This window comes from Equus przewalskii, chromosome 5 (assembly GCF_037783145.1).
Source record: "Equus przewalskii isolate Varuska chromosome 5, EquPr2, whole genome shotgun sequence".
Classification (NCBI taxonomy): Eukaryota; Metazoa; Chordata; class Mammalia; order Perissodactyla; family Equidae; genus Equus; species Equus przewalskii.
In genome coordinates, this window is record NC_091835.1 from 34,202,705 (window position 1) to 34,221,709 (window position 19,005).

At 51.5% G+C, this 19,005-nt stretch overlaps 1 protein-coding gene across 3 annotated transcripts in view; it reads left to right on the forward strand.

Annotated features, from left to right (window-relative positions):
- The first annotated feature begins 405 nt into the window (after window positions 1-405).
- Window positions 406-19,005, forward strand: part of NTF3 (neurotrophin 3) — a 67,020-nt gene continuing 48,420 nt past the window's right edge. Inside the window, exon 1 of one of the 3 annotated variants that reach the window (XM_070618943.1) lies at window positions 406-551. In XM_070618943.1, the coding sequence (XP_070475044.1) occupies window positions 513-551 (39 nt within the window). In that variant the 5' untranslated portion in view covers window positions 406-512. Of the gene's footprint in view, window positions 552-2,090; window positions 2,375-4,537; window positions 4,632-19,005 lie in introns of those variants that run through there. The other 2 variants (XM_070618944.1, XM_070618942.1) reach the window with 2 other exon arrangements.

Below are 19,005 nucleotides of genomic sequence, written 5' to 3' on the forward strand. Positions count from 1 at the left end.
TTTTTCAAATAAGATCCCCCCCCCCCCACCACCCCTTCCCCTCCTGCCTCCAGACTGCCAGTGACCGAGGAGCTGCAGGCAGATCAGCCAACACATGTTTTTAACCCATTCCTCGCTGCAGCAAGAGCCAACCGTCTCTCTCCCGGCAACCTTCAGGGTCCCGGAGGAGCTGGAGCTCCAGAAAAGAGCCCCTAGAACTCGGCCAGTGGAGCTGAAACTGAGGCCTGAGTCCCTCCTTTGACAGGGGAAGGGGGGCAAGTGCGGGAAGTGGGGGAGGGCAGGGAGGCGGGCCAGAGCAGAGGGAGAAAACCAGAACCCAACAGATCACGCCCCATCCAGACCTTCATGGTGCTGTGTGCCGGGTGGAAGGAACGACTCGGCAGCTTAATCTGGCCAGGAGGAGGACTTGGACATTTTGGCGCTAGGGAGGCACTGAAGGAGTTCCCTATTCTTCCCAGGAATCGCGGGAGGTGCTGCCCCTGGGCCTCCGTGGGCGCTGCCAGCCGTTTTCGATGTGGCAGCCTCCATCAGCCACGATAATGATGAGGCAGGTACAATCTACCTAGTAAGCAGCCCCCAGCCTCCCCATCCCTTCCTACCTCCCCTCGGACCCGCAGCCTCTTTCTGCCTCGGGTTCGGCCCGATCTCAGGGGCCGGTGTTCTCGGTTTTTAACCAAATTCTCAAACCAGTCTAAGGAATTTGGATTTTCTGAACCTGGGCCTTAGCTGAAACACAGAGAGGGTTGCTTATTAGACACCTGGGATGGCAGGCCAGGGAGGAGATGGGATACTTACTCCCCTCCCCCAATCGCGCTAGAGTCAGAAGGTCCGGGCCAGAGACGGAGAGAGGAGTGGCTGAGACCGCAAGGAGGAAGCGGTGGCGGGCTCGGAGATAAGGTCTGCGACGCCACCACCTGGGCAACCGGGTAGGAGGAGGGCAAGAGCGCAAACCTCCGCTGCTCCGAGGTTCTGGATTTCTCCTTGACCCCTAAGCGACAGCCGCCCTCCCCCACCCCCGCCCCCTGCTTCTCTCGAGGGCAAATGGGCGAAAGCAAGATGACTGCACTCAGTAAATTTAGAGACAACGATCTCAGAACAAGTGGGGTCTAATGGGCTGCTAAAATTATCTCCAAATATGAGATTTTGCTCCCCGTTCCTCCCCCCCAGCCTTTCCTCGAGTAAGCTACCGGTGGGGAAGGGAGCGTCACTATTTTCGGAGCGCTCCGAAGAGGTTTGCGTGCGGCTTGCCTTTTCTGCTTCGCGCGCTGTCCCCGCTTGCAGACTGTGGGCGCTGGGCGGGTGCTGAGCTGCAGGGCCCATCCTGGTTTGGAAGGAAGGGGATTAGGGGAAGTTGGAGGCTGGGTGAAATAGGAGGCTCTGATCCAACCCCTTCTCCCTTCACGCTTGCGCTCGCGGAAACACACACACACACACACACCGCACCGGCCCCTCCCTTGGTCCCCAGACCCCCGCCCGGCTATACCTCTCTACCTTGAACTCCCTTGACCGCCTGCACAGCGCCCCGGTACTGGTCCCTGGGAGCAGCGAGCTCACTGGGGAGCGATTGTCCCTGGGCGTGTTCGTGTTGCCGTGGGGGAAGGAAGGACGGGTGGGCTTCAGAGAGGGTGGGGAGAGATCTGGAGCTGGAAGAATGAGGTTTGGAGGAGGAGTTTGCACTTTAGACCCAAGACGCCTGAGGGAAGGGGCAAGGAAGGCCCTTCTGTCTCGTAAAGAAAATCTTAAATAATAAAAAAAAAACAAGGAGATCAAAAAGAAATTTTTCAAGAAAAAGAACAAATAAGACAGGCTGAAGACATTAACATGTAAAACGTCGTGAAAAGTTGTCTATTTCGTTTTTTCCTGGATCTCTAAAAGAGAAATCAGGGGGGATACTGAAACATACTATTAATTTGGAAGTTTTGGTGTTTTTCTTTGAGAGAGGCTAGGAGAAATGATTCCGTGCCCCCGTGGCCCCCAGACCGAAGCCGGAGGGCCGCCGGGGCGCAGGCCTGCAAGGCGCGGCGGGCCGGCGCGGGGGCGGGCCCGCGGCGCGCAAGGGGTTAAGGCGCTGAGCGCCGAGCCATCTGGCCGGGTTGGCTGGTTATAACCGCGCAGATTATGTTCACGGGACTCAGAGTTGAAGGCTCCTCTCCCTACCGAACAGCTCCGCGCGCGGTCCCGCGAGAGAGCCCGGCGCAACTACTTTCTTCCCTTTTCTTTCTTTCTTTCTTTCTTCTTCTCTTTTTATCCCCTGCTGGGTTGTGGCGGCGGCGGGGTGGGGGAGACTTTGAATGACCGAGCTCGCGTCCACCTTTCTCTTCATGTCGACGTCCCTGGAAACAGTCACACGGATGCCATGGTTACTTCTGCCACGGTAAGGGGAGGCGGGCACGTCGGGTGGGCAGGTTCTGGGGTGGGGGGATTTTCCAGCGGACTAGCGCGCGGGCCCCCAACGCCGCCCCCGCCCCCACTCCCATCGCGCCGCACTCGCTCACTTTCCCCGGCTTGTGCCTTCCCCGAAGTTTGCGCTGGGATTTGCCCAGGCCGAGGCGCAACCACAACCACCCCTTACACACACACATACACACACACACTCACGGACACTCCTCTCTCTCGTCCCTCGGCTACCCGAGAAACCGCCCAATATCTGGGAAAATGATCAGGTTTAAGGGACCTGGATTGGAAATGGGGGGCGGAGGCGAGGGGAAATGGGGACCACGGAAGGGCAGGAAAGGGAGTCAGCAGAACCGCCATCCCCCCACCAACACACCCGTCCGCTCCTGCAGAGTAGGGTCCCCGCGCATCCTGTAACAAAAGCGGGTGGCAGAGAGATCCTGGGCAGGAAAGGGGCGAGGGTGCCGCCGCCGCTCCCCGGCACGCGCCCCGCGCCCCGCCGCGCCGGGTTCTCCGCACGCCTCCCCTTCCCAGAGCCCGGGCGTAGGCTGGGGGAGTCGATTCCGAGCTCTAGACCTGGAGGGTCGCTTCCCACTTTGGGGAGTTGAGACTCCTCGCCCGGCGTGGCGTACCTGCTCTCGAGTCCCCTTGCCTCCGCCGAAAGCTTTTCTAAGAAACGACCTCGTACCCCGGGCTGGTCTCGGCCAGCGCCCACCCCGCGGCTACTCCACCCTGGGTCTCTGTGCAGATGCTGGAGCTCCCCGCGTGGCCCGTGCACCTGGGACCCTGCGGGGGAGCGGCGGGCACGGGGGCCAGGCCATCCCTGGGGACTTCCTCGCGGTTTCTCGTAGCCGGCTCTAGGAACAAGGCGGAGGGGTAGGAAGGCTGGGAGACCTGGGGACCGGCGGAGCTAGGTCGGAGTTAAAAGGACCCACAACGGACCACATTGCTCCTCTGCCCCAGAGCTTTACTCATACTCCTAATGAAATTTGGGACGCTTAAGTGTTGAAGGTAGGGGAAAGGAGGGGCTGGGTGGGGGAGGGGACTCTGCTTGTTGCTTTGGGGCGCTAGCGGGTACGCGGCGAGGAGGCGCTCCTTCTTTGGGGGAGTTAGATTGCTGCGTCCCTCATCTGCGCTTCCAATGCGCGGAACTGAGACCCCTGCGCCGAACTAGGTGGGGGCTGCTGACTAGTAAGGATCCCTCTCATTGGATCCGTGGCTGGGGGGGCATTTCACGTGGAGAAAACACCGAACCAGACGGCCTCGTCTCGACCTCTGGCGGCGGGCGGCAGGTTCCGAGTCTGCGTGCAGGCAGCTGCCCGGACGCGGCGGGAGCGCTGGGCTCAGAGCTGGAGAACTCGGAGGCTGCGCGCGGGTGGACTTGTTTATGTGTGTGAAGAGCAGGGGGCGGGAACTGGGGGGTGGGGGGGGAACACTAAAGGGGTGGGTGTCACTCCTGGAATCTGACGTTTGTAACTCAGCCGCTTACAAAATATGGTGGGCCGCCTGCTTTTTCATAAAGAGATGCCCTCTCCCACCCTCCAGAACAGCTAACGAGAAAACCGTCGAAGCCCTTGGCTCTAGACGTCAGGATGGGAGAGAGTTTGTAACAGAGGGAACTTTGCAATAGGTTCTGTTTTCACAACGCTCAGAAATTCTCCAGCATACTCAGCCTGCCCTCTCCCGCTCCCAATTCCTTCCTGACATGTTGCACAAAGAACGTTGAGAGGTAGGATTCAGGGGATAAAATCGAACCGCCTCCGCCTTAGGCTCCAACAGTTAGACCTGGGTCTGGCTTTGGGAGTGAGGGGGAGATGAAGGGAAACCAGGCTCCATGCACAGCGTCCGAGGAAAGTAGAAAGTCTGCGGGGGTCTGCAGGAGGGAGAGTGTGCAGGGTTTTGTGTTGGTGAGGACAGTATCACTGTATCATAGCTGGAAGTGAAAGATTGGGTTGTGTGTGAATGAGCTGTGTTTTCCTTTGGAGGGAGATCGGGACCCTTGGGTGCTCTCTTTGGTCCCGGAAGGAGGTTTTTGGACAGTCTCTGCATAAGGGCATGTATGGGGGTGGCCAGAGGGCGGGAGCTTCACCCTGCTCTGTGCGCGGTGGAGGTGTGTGTTTCTGAGCAGACTGTTGAATGGGCATACGCGTGACTAGCAGGAGATGAGAGCATGCGGGAACATAGGTGTAACTAATGAGAAATCTGTGCCTGTGAAGGGTGTCAGAGCAGGAGGAGAGGTACAGTGTGTTGAAGACAGATGGCTTGTGCATGCCTGCACAGACAAATGGAGTGGGTGTGGCGTGGGAGGGCGGCTCTGTGTGGGAGGGAAAGGTGGAGTGTGTGGAAGGTGGGGCCCTGAGGATTACCCAAGGGATGTGTGTAGGGGGCGGGAAAGATTATCTGCGAGAGCAGAGTGTGAACTTCATGGGCTGGGATGGCGTTGGGATATCTGGAGGATAGAAGAGTGTGGGCTTAGAAGCTCATTGCGGAGAGACAGGATGTTTGCGGGGAAGGGTACTGGGTTGGTCTTTGCCTTCTGCCCTCCTAGCCCCCCAGGGAGCTGGGAATTGGAGAAGGCTTAGAATGAAGGACTGTACTTGTAAGGGAAGACACAGGACGTGTGTCAGCACTGGGTGGGGACCAGGGAGGATGCCTGCCTGAGACTGAAGCAAGTGGAGGAATCTATTTTGCATGTCTAGTGGCAGAGATGCATGTTGTATTATGTTATATAATGGGTTTCTTATTTAATAGAGGAATTCACTCACTAATTAATATTGATTATCAATTAAAATTTATGGAATGCCTACTGGATACTCAGCCCGTTGCTGGCTACTGGGGCATGGCACAGTGCCCTGGAAAAATTCCTTCTCGGGCCTCAGCTGACTGCCGCAATTTTTCCAGGAGGAATGAAGAGAGGTTGATGCTTGTTGAGGTTTCTTCAAGAACTATAATTCAGTTTCTAGAGCTGCTTATGGATCTTGGGGGCCAATGGGAAGCTGACTTGAAATGTATCTGTGGTTTTTGTGGAAAGGGAGGGTAAAGATAGGGATGATGCATGGTTTTGTGTGTGGGGAGGGAGCTGAGGGGTGTCCCTATTTTTTGTAGGGGGTGTGTGCTGGGAACTGGGGGGGTCTGCAATCCAGATCAGAATGCGGGTCCCAATACATTGAGGACTGAGTTTGTGAGAGTGTGTAGTGCCTACTTACCAGCAGGCATGAGACATGCTGTGTGGAGCTGGAGGAGGGGGACGCAGTGACCAGGAGGACGCGTTTGTTAATCTTTGATGTATTCTGGGCTATGAGTATAAAGCTAACCTGGGGTGTGGGAGTGTGGGCGTTTGTGCACACACACTGCGGGGCAGGAGTTCAGTAACTGGGAGAAAGCTAGCCTGGAGGATAGGAGGGGTGTATATTCTGGCTCTTGTGAGGGGGTGGGGTGTATTTCTTTGCAGGAATTGTGTGTGTCTGAGGGAGGATGAAAATGGTCCTGGATGCTCAGATGTGTATCTTAAGCAAAAAAGGTGTAGATGAAAGAGGGCTGTAGGCTTCCGGCAGCATTTGGGGAATGAGGGAAATGGAAAGTTGGTTGAGTTCATTCCCTGTGAGAGCCGGTGAGGTAACGGATCAGAGCAGGGAGCCCATGTGCTTTCGGCTGCACATACCTGCTTGCCTGGATCAGGTGCTGGGGAACATCATTCATTAGGTTCTAATTGTGTAAGCCCATATGTTTGGGGGGACTTTATTTGATTCACGACTTTTTTGAACTCAGGAAATTGTAGCAGTGCCGTTTGGAGGTTCTACCTTATTTTTCGGGGAAATTCATCTGTGTAAGAGAGAGTCGATATAGGGTTTGACCATTGGTCAGAAGATCTGGGCAGATATTTCTGAGCGTCGTGCGGTGGGAGTGGAAGACTCTCCATTGAGAATGCCTCGATTTTAGTCCAGTTCTGCCACTCTGGAGCAGTGTGACTTTGGGAACGTTTTCTAATCTCTCTGATCCTTTATGTAAAATGGCAGTGTCTATAATGACATGATGAGGAGGAAAGTTCACTCTGCTTTTCCCCCAATCAAAGCTTGGTGTGTTTAGGAGTACAAAGCTTTACTCAGGTGAAGTCTGATCAAATCCAGGCACTAGCATGTGTGTGAGCCATTGTAAAAATGGGATTTGTACCTCTTCCCCCTTACAGTGCAAGCTGGTAAAATAGTCTTAATGCCCACTGCATGTCTACTGCTCACCCACTGTGTAAAGAGAACTTTCTAGAACTGCCTCAGTTTACTCATCCATAAAACAGAGGCAGTCAAACCTAGGTTATAGTTGATGAAAATGTGTATTCATAAAAGATCTTTGAACTATTCAGAAGAATGGTGGTCCAAAAATCAACGTTATTAATTATCAGACAGACATTTTTCTATTCTTTAACACGAGCTATGCAGACCATGATGCCAAAACAAATATGACTTTGAGAACAGAGAAAATAGTAATTGTCCTTGGCATATCTGAATAAAAGAGGAACAAAGTTCAGCCACCCTGGGTTACTCTGAAAGTCTGTTTTCCTCCAGACTGTGGGTCCTTAGCAGGCGAGAGCCTGCCTGTTAGAAGGGCATGGGCTTTGGCTTGTGAAATGGCGTGCGCCCAATGCAGCAAGTGGGTACAGCCGCTTTCCCCAGAGACAAAAATGGAGGCACAGGGGGGCAAGGAAACCCACTGAACCTCCGAGTCTGCCCAGAAGTCAGCACATGCTGTCAACTCCTGGCTCAGAGTCAGGCTCCCATCCTTGAGTTCAGTGGCCATAAATAGGCAGGAGCTAAGCTGTTTCCATGAGGCACTAAACCAATTCTGTTGCTTTTCTTGGCGAGATTGGGCCAATTAAGTTGATTGGAAGAGGTCACTGCTGATGGGTCTCACATTCCCCAGGCGGGACAGGCCAGCAGAGTTTAATTACATAACATTTCCCATCTCCACAGTTCCACTCCCAGATGTGTCAGATGTCCAGGCCTCTCCTCTTCCCTCCATTCAGGATGACTAATTGAGCAGGCGGCTTCTGCTCCAGGCTCCTCGAGACCTTTTCCTGAGCCTTTCCAGCTCTCCCATCCCAATTGGAGGGAATGTAAATCCACGTGTTGGCTGCAGTGAGAGAGGGGAGTCAGGCCGACACAGAAGACCTTTAAAACCCACCTCCCTGCTTTAAGACCTCCCCAGCTGCTGTTTTACTCTTTAATGAGGCAGGCAGTTTCTGGCAGTGGGGATGTTGAACTAATGACCGTTGCTAGGGTTTTAGATTTAGTTTTGCTTAAAATTGAGTTTTTTGGAGAAGGACCAAATCTTCTACTGGAGACAAGCTTAAGCCCCGCGTGGTGCTGCTGATAAGGTCTGTGGATGCGCTTTGTGTGTGGACAGGCGTGTGCAGAGTGAGAGGAGAGCACGGGATGGGTGTGTGTGCTGGGGGACATGTGAGCACAGAAGTGGCCCTGAGGGGACAAGAGGCATCATTCATAGAGCTTATGTGATGGGTGGCAGGTACTTGGGCGTCTGGCTCAGACTGGACTGTCATCCTGTTGTTTCTTGCAGAAGGGTCAGCTTGTGGGAAATGTTGGGAGCAGCTTCTTTCAGACCATCTGTACATGAAGATAGAGGATGTGTGAGCTTTTAAGAAGTATGAGGCCGGTGTAGATAGTACCTTACTCTTGTCTGGACAGATTTCCCTTAAGATCAAGGCTGGACAAAGGAAGCCTTTCAGAGGACTCGCTTCATAACCTGTGACAGCACATATAGATGGCGCAAGATCTTTAAAGTATTTTTTGTTGTTGATAGTTTGCCATGACTCAGCCTTTCTTCTACTTAAAAATACCAAGGGGATAGAGACTACGCACACCCCTGGGTGGTCAGATGGATTGGCTGTTCTGTATCCTCATCTGCGCGTGGTCCTTTCAAAGCAATCTTAACTAGGAATCACTAGAGGCTGTCTGTGGCTCTGGGCATCCTTACAGGACAAACCTCTGACTATCACTGTGGTTTAGCTGGAGAGGAACAGATTTTGAAGTGAAATTTGCTGTGGTCTGTTGTGATTGCTCACTTTTAGCAGCATCTCCAGAGAAATTTATTGAGCCCCAAATCTTTTATGAATTTGTTCCATCAGGGATTTTTGAAAGGATTAAGGTTTTTGTTCATTCAAAGCCAGAGCTGTAGGAGTGGACAGCAGCTTACTGATCTCAAAAGATCCCCAGCCAAGGTGATCTCCAGCAGCATGGAGCAGCAGAAAGCCTGCTGACTTGGAGGTGGGGAGCCAAGCTCTGTCATTATTCAGCTGCTGTTGTGTGACCCTGGACATTGTCTCCAGGCCTTGATTTACCCATCTGTAAACAAACAGCTTGAATCAGAAGATCGCCAAGTCCCACTGCAGCTCCACCATCCTAGGATTCTACAGTAGCCCCATCCTCCTACTCGATCAGTGCTCGCATGTCTTGCTTAGAGTGCGTCTTGGCATACCCTAAATGAGCTCCCATTTTTGTCTTTGGGGAATGCCGGAGTCAAAGGCAGAAAGGCATGCAAAGAATTTACCATAGTGTTTTGTTTTGGCCAAGAATGCTCACAGAGTTGGCTCAGCCAGCGCAGTGTGTGCAGAGCTGGACGGGGTTGGTTTTGGCTTTCTGGTAGGCCTGATGCTAATCATCCAGCTTCTACATGAATGCCTTTCAGTGTCAGTGTTTCTGAGTAAGATAAGTACCCGCCTTTAAGGTGATCGATGATGATGATAGTTAATAGTTGAGTACTTACTTGGTGCCAGGCATTATTACAAATATTGTGTGGTATTGTCTCAATGCCCCAAATAATCTCATTTACAGATAGAGAGGCTAAGGTTACCTGAGGTTAAGGGATATGCTTATGGTTGCACAGCTAGATGTCAATGTGCTGGCTTTCTATCCTGAAGCCACGGCTGTCCCAAGTCGGTCACCTGCTAGTCAGAGTCTGTATTCTGCGTTCTGTGATGTCATCCAGATGGGAGATTGTTGGACAGCCCTTTGATAGCAAAGTCTGTCACCCCACAGGGTAACCTGCTCCACTGGAAGGTTCATTTTCATGTGCAAGACAAATGTTGAAGCTTTCTAGCCACCTGCTGGCAAGCATGTGTCAGATCTGTCTTAGCTCCCACCAGCCCACCCCCTTTACTTCCCGTTCTGTTGACAAGGGAATCTGCCCTTCCAGAGTGGGGGTATTGATTTAAGCCACAATTGCCTCCTTGTAAACTCTTCAAGATCGGAGCTGGACATCTGGTTTTGATCCACACGCCCACGAGAGGTGGTAGGTCCCAGCATTCTTGAGTCCTGCGATGAGGGTTTCACAGAATCAGAGTAAAAGAGAATCTGAATGGAGAACATGAGAGCTCTTCAGATTTGGAAAACACCTTTCCTTGATAGGCTAGGGAACTCCCTCGATCTAGACTGGGGCCAAAGTGAAGATGGATTTCTCGCTGAGAGGTTGGAGGCAGGCGTTGCTGCTCAGGACGGGTCCCAGGCTCTGTCGGACGCGGAGCAGAGCTGCTCTAGGCGCCTGCTTTGCCTGCCTCCTGCTGTTCTCTGGGCAGCAGCAGAAGCAGGGGGGCCAGAGGGGTGCTTGGGGTACATGTTGCCCTCTGAAGGGTGCAGCAAGGGCTCTTGTTCTTCCCTCTTCTTCCACTGACTTCCCCACCACCGCTACCACACACACATCTTCAAAGCGATTAATGAGAGTAACTTTGTTCTCTTGCTTAAAGGTATTTTCAATGTGCAAATAAATGTAGATCACTAACTTAGTGCCTATGAGATTGCGGGTGCTCAGAAAATATGTACTTTACATAAAACAACTTTGCACATGTTGGGTGATGCTTTATCCTGTTTATAGGAGGATATAGCCATGTTATTGTTGTTATTATGATTATTATTTATGATAGCCAGGTCCTTGCAATTTACTGCTCCTCCCCCCCCCCCCCGCCCCCGTTTCTAAGTCTAAGCCCCTAGCATTTAAAACTATCTTCCCCACCTGGCTTCAAATTATCCCTTCGGGAATATGCTTCAGATTCTTAGTCTGGGATAATTTCCATCCTGTGTCAGCAGACCTACAGCTAATTGTTCCTAGGGCATATTCCCGGCTTCCACTGGGTTCAGGGGGAAAATGCAGCTCTGGAAATCATCTGATGCCCAACAAGTGTGTTCCCTGATTGGGAAGGAGCCTGGCTCTCCTGACACCCAGCTTGCTACCTTGAACAGCTTGCCACATTTCTCCCTGCAAAGAATTCAAACTAGCTGTGTGACTTTGAGAGTCACTCTCCCTCCATAGGCCTTGTGTCCTCTTCTGGAAAAAGAGAATCAGAGTCACTAGAAGGTCAAAAGGGCCCTGCCAGTTGTGACATTTCACATACTCTGTGATTCTGCCGCTCCCGAGGCCTCCCTGTGGCCCAGGCCTGGGATTTCCAGGTATTCCTGCTGGAGGACTTATGTGCAGAAATGTGAAGGGGGTGGAGGAGGAAATTAAGTTATGTGATGCCAGATAAGTTATTGAACATATGGATGAGTGCATGTTTATAAAGTGCTGAAGAAGCAAGCTTGCCAGATTTGTGGCAGATCTTGGATTGGAAGTTGGGAACATAGGGGGAGGTTTATGTGGGATCAAATTGTCTGTGGGTAGCTGCATTTGGTAAGCTAAATCAAAAAGATCCCGAACTACGAGCTGGGAGACCAGACTCCACCCCTAACTCTACCAGAGAGGAACTGTGCAATTTTGGGGAGCCCCTGAATCACACCAGGTTTCACTTTCCTCTTGTGTTAAAAAATGAGAGAGTTAAGGGCTCCTGGCTCTGGTGAGCCCTAATGTCTCTCCTGCTCATCATTTATGTGGGAGTTGGGGATTAGTAGAAAAAGCTGGATGGATGGATCGGTAAGGGGCCTAAACATAGAGGGAAATGTCCTCTGATTGCAAAACAATACGAGTGGCAGGAATATATGTCTGCTCTTGAATTCGAGATGGCCTTGGAGGATCTATTCTGTGTATATATTGTGTTTAGGACACTCTCCCTTTCATCTTCACTGAGGATACTGGAATCATCCTTCACGTCTTTGCCTCACCACTACCTTCTCTGGGAGGCCTCCCTGCAGCCCCCGAGAGCCTGGGGCTCCCTCCCCAGCCTCCCTGTGTTATACCACTTAGCAGCCTTAGTTTTATTTGCATTCCTATCTTCTCACTAGAATATGAGGCCTGCGAAGAAAGGGGTCTGGTCTTTTCATCTTTGTGTCCCCCAGCACCTCGCACTGTGTCTGCCACAGGGCTGTGTTGGGTGGACGAACGCATGACAGGTCATCAGGGAGTCCAGACTGGACAGCAGTAAGAGGCCAGGCTCGGAGAGGTGATGTGCCTTGCCAAGGGTCCAGAGCCGTGTTCTCTGTGTCTCCCTTTGGTTTGTCCCAGGGCTGAGGTCATGAAGCTCACTGCCTGCTCACTCGGAAAAGCTGTTCTTGCTCCCTTTAGAGACCCCTCTCCCCTAGGTCCCAGCCTGCCTAGCTCTTATGTGAACGTGGGCTCTTGGTCACAGGGAAATTGAGTGTCCTTGCACATGAATCAGGGCAGTCCCTCTCTAGATGCTCAGAAAGCACATGGTTAGAGATTTTTCATTAGGCATCCTGTTGGTGGCTGCTAAGTATCAGGCCCTGTGCTCGCTGTTGGAGAAGATGCGGAGATGAATGCTGTGGCTCTGACCTCGAGGGTCTTGGAGCTGGTAAGGGAGATGGACAGGTTACATCATTGTGCTCCATGGAGGGGCAGTGTGGGCACAGAAGGGTTCCGGATTGGAGTGTTGTTTTTTTAGGGTGAATGACGGTGGAGAAGCTTCTTGGTCAGGAGCAGGCTGAAGGGTCCATGAACAGTCTTCACTTCTGCAGAACATTGGTTTCCTCGTCCCCGAGGTTCCCAATACCAGACTGAGGCTCTGGCTGGGGATGCTCAGAGCCCTTTGTGAGGCGAGCCCTTGGTTCTTCGTGGGGAGAGTTCGGGGAAGGTGCGTGTTGTCCAGGTGGCGGGGCTTGGTGGATGTGTAGGATGTGTGTGCTGACGGGTGTGCTTCTCAGAAGCCTCCCTGCTCACGACTGCGGTTGGCACAGACCGGGGAGGTGCGCCCGTCTGCCTGAGGCGCTTAAGCACAGCTTCTCCCCATGCCTCCCTGCACGGTGCATTGTCTCTGTGACCACTTCTGACACAGGGACAGACTGCCATCTGCTGTCCATTTCTGTCCTCTGAGTCCCTCCTGTTCACTGAGTGCCTCGACATTTTTTTTTCCACATCCTGTTTTTAATTGGTCCAGATACCAGAAGAAATAGAATAGACATCAGGTCCTTATTTAGTAACTTTTTTGGAACTCAGAAGGGGACCTTTAGTAAATATATCGCGTCTATTAGATGCTTTTCTTATCTTCTTAAAAGAAGTGTTATTTTAAGGGGGCCTCCTGCCTTTTCTGATTCTTCGTGACCACCTTGCCGGGCACCGTGTGGAACACCAGGAGGTGAAAGGCGAGGCCCCACCTTCAAGAGCCTTGCAGTCTCATTGAGGGCCCAGGACAGACGTGCAGAGAAATGACAATAGGGTGGGGCAGGACGTGTTTGGTAAGTGGCACATGAGTGGCAGGGACCACAGAGGCTTTGGGAGTTTGGAGGAAGGAAGAGTCTTGTAGGCTGGGGTGACTGGGAGAGACGAGTGTGGGCAACTTGACCCAGGTCTGCTCTTAGCAAGCCCGGGTTTGGGGAGAGCCTCCTGGGGGAGCAGCAGGAGCTGTGGAGCAGGCTCTGAACTGGCAGTGGGAGTCCGGGGAGCTGGAAGGCCTGAGGTCTGCTCCCTCCCTGTGACCCAGGGCTCTTGGTCCTGTTGACTGAGGGCTCTCCCTTCCCTGTACCACCCTTGCATGCAGTGGGAGAAGGCTCCTGGGGTCCAGCTTGTCAAGGAGCATTGGAGCCAGAGTCCAAAGTATCCCACTTGAATCCTTTGCAGGGAGGGGCACCTGCAGGTGTGGTCTGTCCTGACAACCCCCTACACAGCGGGAGAGAGACTTTCCCCGGAGAAATGTTGGGCGCTGCGCAAATATGAGGCGGTGAACGGCTGCATGAGGCCTCTGCTGGGCCACCTCTCTCCGTGTCTCTCCTAGACTTTCCTTCCAAAGATGTATCTCATAGCGCTTGCATCAAAGGTAGCTTCCCAAGAGAAACCGTGCTGCTGCCCCAGTGTTGGTCGCAGCTCAGGCCTAAGATCCCTTCATGTTGGAATTCATCCTACTGTTGCTTTTACAGAAGATTTTTAAGTATCTGAGACTTTTTGGTGACTGTGGATTAAAATGGGAAAAAACGTTGTTTTTCATCAGTCACTCTCCTTCCCTCCTTTTCTCTCTTTCTTAGAACTTAAATGATCATCAAGGACATCTTCAGTGTGCTTCTGTCATGTTCTTGTCTTTTGGTGTGTTTGCGTGTGTGAGAGAGAGGGAGAGCGGCGGGGAGAGAGGGAACAAGAGAGAAGGTATTTTAGATTGTGGCCTATTAGCAAGTCTAGGAAATCAAGTTGAATTTGGGTTGAGTTACGGGTGGAGAGCTTGTCACCGTAATCCTCTGCCATTTCCCTTTACTTTTTGGCTCTCGTGTGAATCGGGAATGCCTCTGCCCAGGCCCGCTCGGAGTCAACGTCTCTTTTGGGGCTGCCGTGTAGAGTTACCGTCTGTCTGCTGCAGGTCTCCTGAGCTCTTGGGGGCTCGCTCGACAGAGGCACTGTCAAGGATAGAGCCTTTAGAGATGAGCCAATTTTTGACTAAGAGGGAAAAAAATGTTAGGGGGTTGGAGAAGGATTCCGGTTGCTTCTCATGTGTCTTCTTGAGGTACAGTGATGTCTGTGACTCATCCAGAGAGACGGTGAGCAGGTGCTAGGCTAGAGACAGACAGGGAAAGTCTTCCGAGAGCAGCCAGCGTCGGGGGGGAGTCATCAGTTCCCAGCCATGTTTGAGGAGCCACACAACCCCAGGAACCACCTGGGAAATTTTCTGACCGACTGCCACGTGACTTGTAATCCTGAGTGAAAGGAGGAGGAGACGGGGAAGAAGAGATCCAGGTGAGGAAGCAGGTGGAAAGAGGCCCCGAGATGAGAAAAACAGGGGCTGAACGCACTGCAAGAAGTTCAGGTAGATGGTGCGCAGAGAGCTGCGTGGGAGGATGTGCGTGGTGAGGGGGAGCAGGCAGGAGCCAGCAGCGCGCTCCCTCTTTGCCCTTGGCACTCCCTCTTTGCCCCAAGGGTGGCAAGGAGCTTTGGAGTCCCACGGAGGAGGGCACAATCAGGCTTTTGTTTTAAAAAAGATCACTCTGGCTGCAGTGTGGAAGATGGCTCTAAATAAATAGTTGAAATAATAATAAATAAATGAAAGAAGGACAGTTGGTTGAACTGGTGGAAGAATGAATGAGTGGACAAACGAATGCAATGCAGAGGGGAGCATCGAGCCTGAGTGGATCTCTGGGTACCCCAACCAGTGCTGTGTACCCCAGCTTGGGCGGGTAGAACGCAGTGCTCTGCCCAGAGTGGGTCTGGCTGTGGAGAAACAGGGACTGACATAGTAACTTAGGGGCTGGCCCTGTAGCCTAGTGGTTAAGTCCAGTGCGCTCAGCTTCGGAGGCCAGGGTTTGCGGGTTTGGATCCTGGGAGTGGACCTACACCACTCATCAGTCATGCTGTGCCAGCGACCCACATATAAAGTGGAGGAAGATTGGCACAGATGTTAGCTCAGGGCTAATCTTCCTCAACAAAAATAATAATAATAATAATAATGATAAAATAAAATAGCAACTTTAACACTGAGAGTGTAGGGTGGTTGGGTGGGGGGATCTCCCAATCTTTTTCCTTCTTCTATGCATTTTGATCCTAATTCAGTTTCATTCAGGGTCAAAAAAGGGTGGAGCTGTGTCCCAGAAAATCTGAAACCATGGCAGTGCCTTGCTCCAGAGGGGCTGCTTGCCTTGTAGACCTTTTCATAGGCTCAACATTGAATGTGGACAGATGCTAAGGTTTCTGGAGCATCCGAGGGGTCCCATATAGCCAGACATCAAAGTCACCTATAGATGATTCCTATGGATTAGTGTGTGGGTGTGGGTGTGTTTCAAAGTCTCCTGAAAATTAGCAGACTCCACAGAGCGTCTTCTGCCAGCAGTGGATCTGTCTAGGTCCAAGGTCACATTGTTTAGCATATGTAAGGAGAGTGAGTGTGACAGTGATCCTGACAGACATCTAGCATGCCATCCAGCAAGTTGGAATGCGGGAACACCACAATTCTCTTTGGTAAAGACGCAGGGAGCCAGAGTCGTCTGAAAGATCGTTGCTCCACAAAGACTCGCCTGTGTTGCTCCTGCTCTGATATCACCTTGCCCTCTGAGATCTTTTGACTTTGGCTGACGGTGCTGGCTCAGGATGTTATTCAAGTCAACTAAAGTTGAGTGTCTAGGGTTGAGGCAGAAGCATCTGTTTCTTTAATGCTTATCATGTGATTCCAATGAGCAGCCAAGGTTGAGGACCGCTAGCTTACAGTGTGACTCTCTCCACCCCGTCCCTGCCCTCTGCTGCTCTGCCATGGCATTTGTCCCATTCTCACCCTGGGAGAGCTTGTGAGAATTCCTCATCAGTTTAAGATGTCCAGCTGATTTGGGCTGAGCTCGCCCATTGCCTACCCATCTTGCATTTGCCTCAGAAGCTAGAGACCAGAGGGCAGATCACAGGGGCTCAGCAGCTTCTCAAGTGCCTCACCACCCCCTCTACCCCTCAAGGAGGTATTGAGGGGGAGGGTGGGGAGCAGGGGAGAGAGAGGAACACAGACCAGCGTTCCCAGCACATTAACACTGTGCAGGTACCTTTATATAAGTCATCTCATTAGTACCCCCAACAGCCCTCAGAGGCAGATATTATACCACGGTGGAGGGCACGGTTTCCACAGTGAATTCCAAATGCAAAATGGTTCGTGGTCTCTGAATGATCAGATTTCCTGCACTGGTTCTCCTGGGAATTTGCACACCAGTCAGAGTTCCTCCTCTAGGCATAGCAATGGATCAGTGCTGCTGAGGTTAGCACTGATGCCCAGTAGGAAAGAGAGCATCTCTCCTCCTTCTTGAGTCTGTGGTCCAAGCCAAGCGCTAGTCTCGGGATGGTGCTTCCAAGAGGCCGTGCCTGAGGACGTGCTTTAACTGATGGGCCTCTGCATCAAGACAGCAATTGTTCTCCTCCTTGTCATTTTCCTGTTAGGAAGCCAGGGCTTGCAGGAGGGCCGGGAAGAGGAGGGCCAGGAAGTGGAGGGTCAGAGAAGGAAGCAAAAAATCAAGATCTGAAAAAATTAAGAAGACCTGAAAAAGGTCTGTTTCCAACAATATATTCACGAATTGTAAAGTGGACCGTATGGCATCGTTGCAATCGCTGGGCGCTCATTTATACAAAGATATTACTGTGTAAGCCATCAGGCATGCTGGGGCCTGATGTCTAGCACCCATTGCTAATGCGTGCTTCTATAAGCGTTTTGGATGTGGGATTCTCCGGACTGCCGAGTGGCCTAAGTGTAGTTTAAGAACTATAATGTGGTGGAGAGAGCCACACCGACCACACGTGGGGCCTGGGATGCTGGTTCAAGGGAGGAGACTGGACAGTGGTGCTCCCGTGATCTGCAGTGGTGGATGATGGGGTGGGGACAGTCTGTTTCTGCAGAAGGGACTATGAGAGGATTGCACACCACGGACAGAGACAAGCCCTGCAAAGAGCAGTGGAATCAGAAAACCACACAGCCCTCTCTGTGTATATCATGTGGATGGAGCTCAAGTCATTCGTGGCAATGTGGAGCTGCCAGCATCCCCCTGCTCTAAATACACACAGCAATCACCTTCTGCGATGACCTTTTTTTGTTTTAATCAGGAGACGGTAATGTTTCGAGGAAGGAGAGAGATGAGCCAAAGCATTTCTATCTGGAATCTAGGCAATTTATTTTGTCTTACAAAGTCTAATCTAGAACATGGTTATAAGGGACCACAAACTGAGTAGACAGTTGACTATGGTATTTAGGAACATTTGATACATTGACTGTAAGGGGAGTTAAGGGTGGCCCTCCGATGATTCTCCCATAGGATTACGCACAGGAGTTTAAGGAGAAAGTTCTCCTCAGGCTATTTCTGCTTAAGAGCTAACAGTGAAGGAATATAAACCTCATTACAGTGACCTGTACAGAGAACTGACATTTAAGAGAAGAGGACTCAGCTTCTGTTTCCACTCTGTCAATCACTGATAGTCACAACTTCTTGGAGCCTTAGTTTCCTGTTTTGTAAATGGGGATAACAAACCCTACCTACTTAACATAATTGATGTGGAGTTTCAGATGAGATAAGGCATAGGAAAGTGTTTTGCAAGCTATAAATTACATTATAAATATGTGTGATGGTTTGGACTGGTATATTCTTATGCTAACAGCACAGTGTTCTGTTTGGAAGGCGGCCCTCCTCCAAGTCGGGCTGGGAAAATGCTCCTTAACAAGACCCTGCAGCAACTGGGTGCTCCTGCAACATTGAGAGTTTTTGGAGGTAGCCTTCCGGTGGCAGCATAAGAAATGGGGAGAAGTGTGACAGCTGCGGCTTGCCAGAATCGATGTATTCCCTTACCTCTTTCTGATGATGTCATCTGGGGTGTAGGCTCAGGGTACTGCCATTCGTGAGGGGCTGCTCACGGGCAGAGTGGACATGTTGAGAGTGGGCCAGTAAAAATGTGCAGGAAATTTGAGTTTTTTTAAGTATGTGTTGCCCACCCCTCTGCGAGGCCAGTCACCCAGTGTGCCTCCAGCTGCTTTTTCTTGTTGTACTCTCTCTGCACAGTTGTATCTGTGTCTGGGAAACAGAACTTGCCTTCCAGCAGCATCTGGGATCCGGCTGCGGATGTCATAGATGACCTCCCCTACTGCGATAGCCCCACCTTTTTTGTTTGTTTTCTTATCATTATGAAAATCCCCTTGAAACCTCCCTGTTCTCGTTTTGTGGATGTAGCGCCTTATATCTTTGAGATCATGAAAGGTTCAAAGTCCTCTTCTGATTGCTATTTTAACTGCTTCCCTGAGTTTGAGTTTTTCTGGTAGTAGAGTTTGCTGTTTCTTTTCGTGACGCTGGCTTTCCTCAGATGGGTGGCTGGCTATTCTTATTGCCAGGTTATCTTCTGTGGCAGTTGCTCCTGCAGACTTGCATGTGGCTTCTGTGCTTGGCTTCAGCTTCTTAAACTGTCTGTGGCTTCCTGAATGTTCACCTGCTTTTAGGGACTCCTTATAGTTCTGGCCAGTGAAAGTCTCCCGTCTGATTTGCAAGCCGAGGCAGTTATAAATTTGTTTTTAGCGTATTTTCTGTTCTATATATATGGGTTGGATACAGGAGGAAGAGCTTGCAGTTGGTACTCAGTCTGCATCTTGAAATGGGAATCCCTTCAAAGTTCTTCAGAACGCCCTGGCGAGGGAAACGTTGAAGCAGACTGCCACAGTGGAGACGATGGTCATAAAAGCTGGACCATTTAGCCTGCCCCACGGCAGGGGCTTGTTGTAGATAGACAAAACGGTTTTGG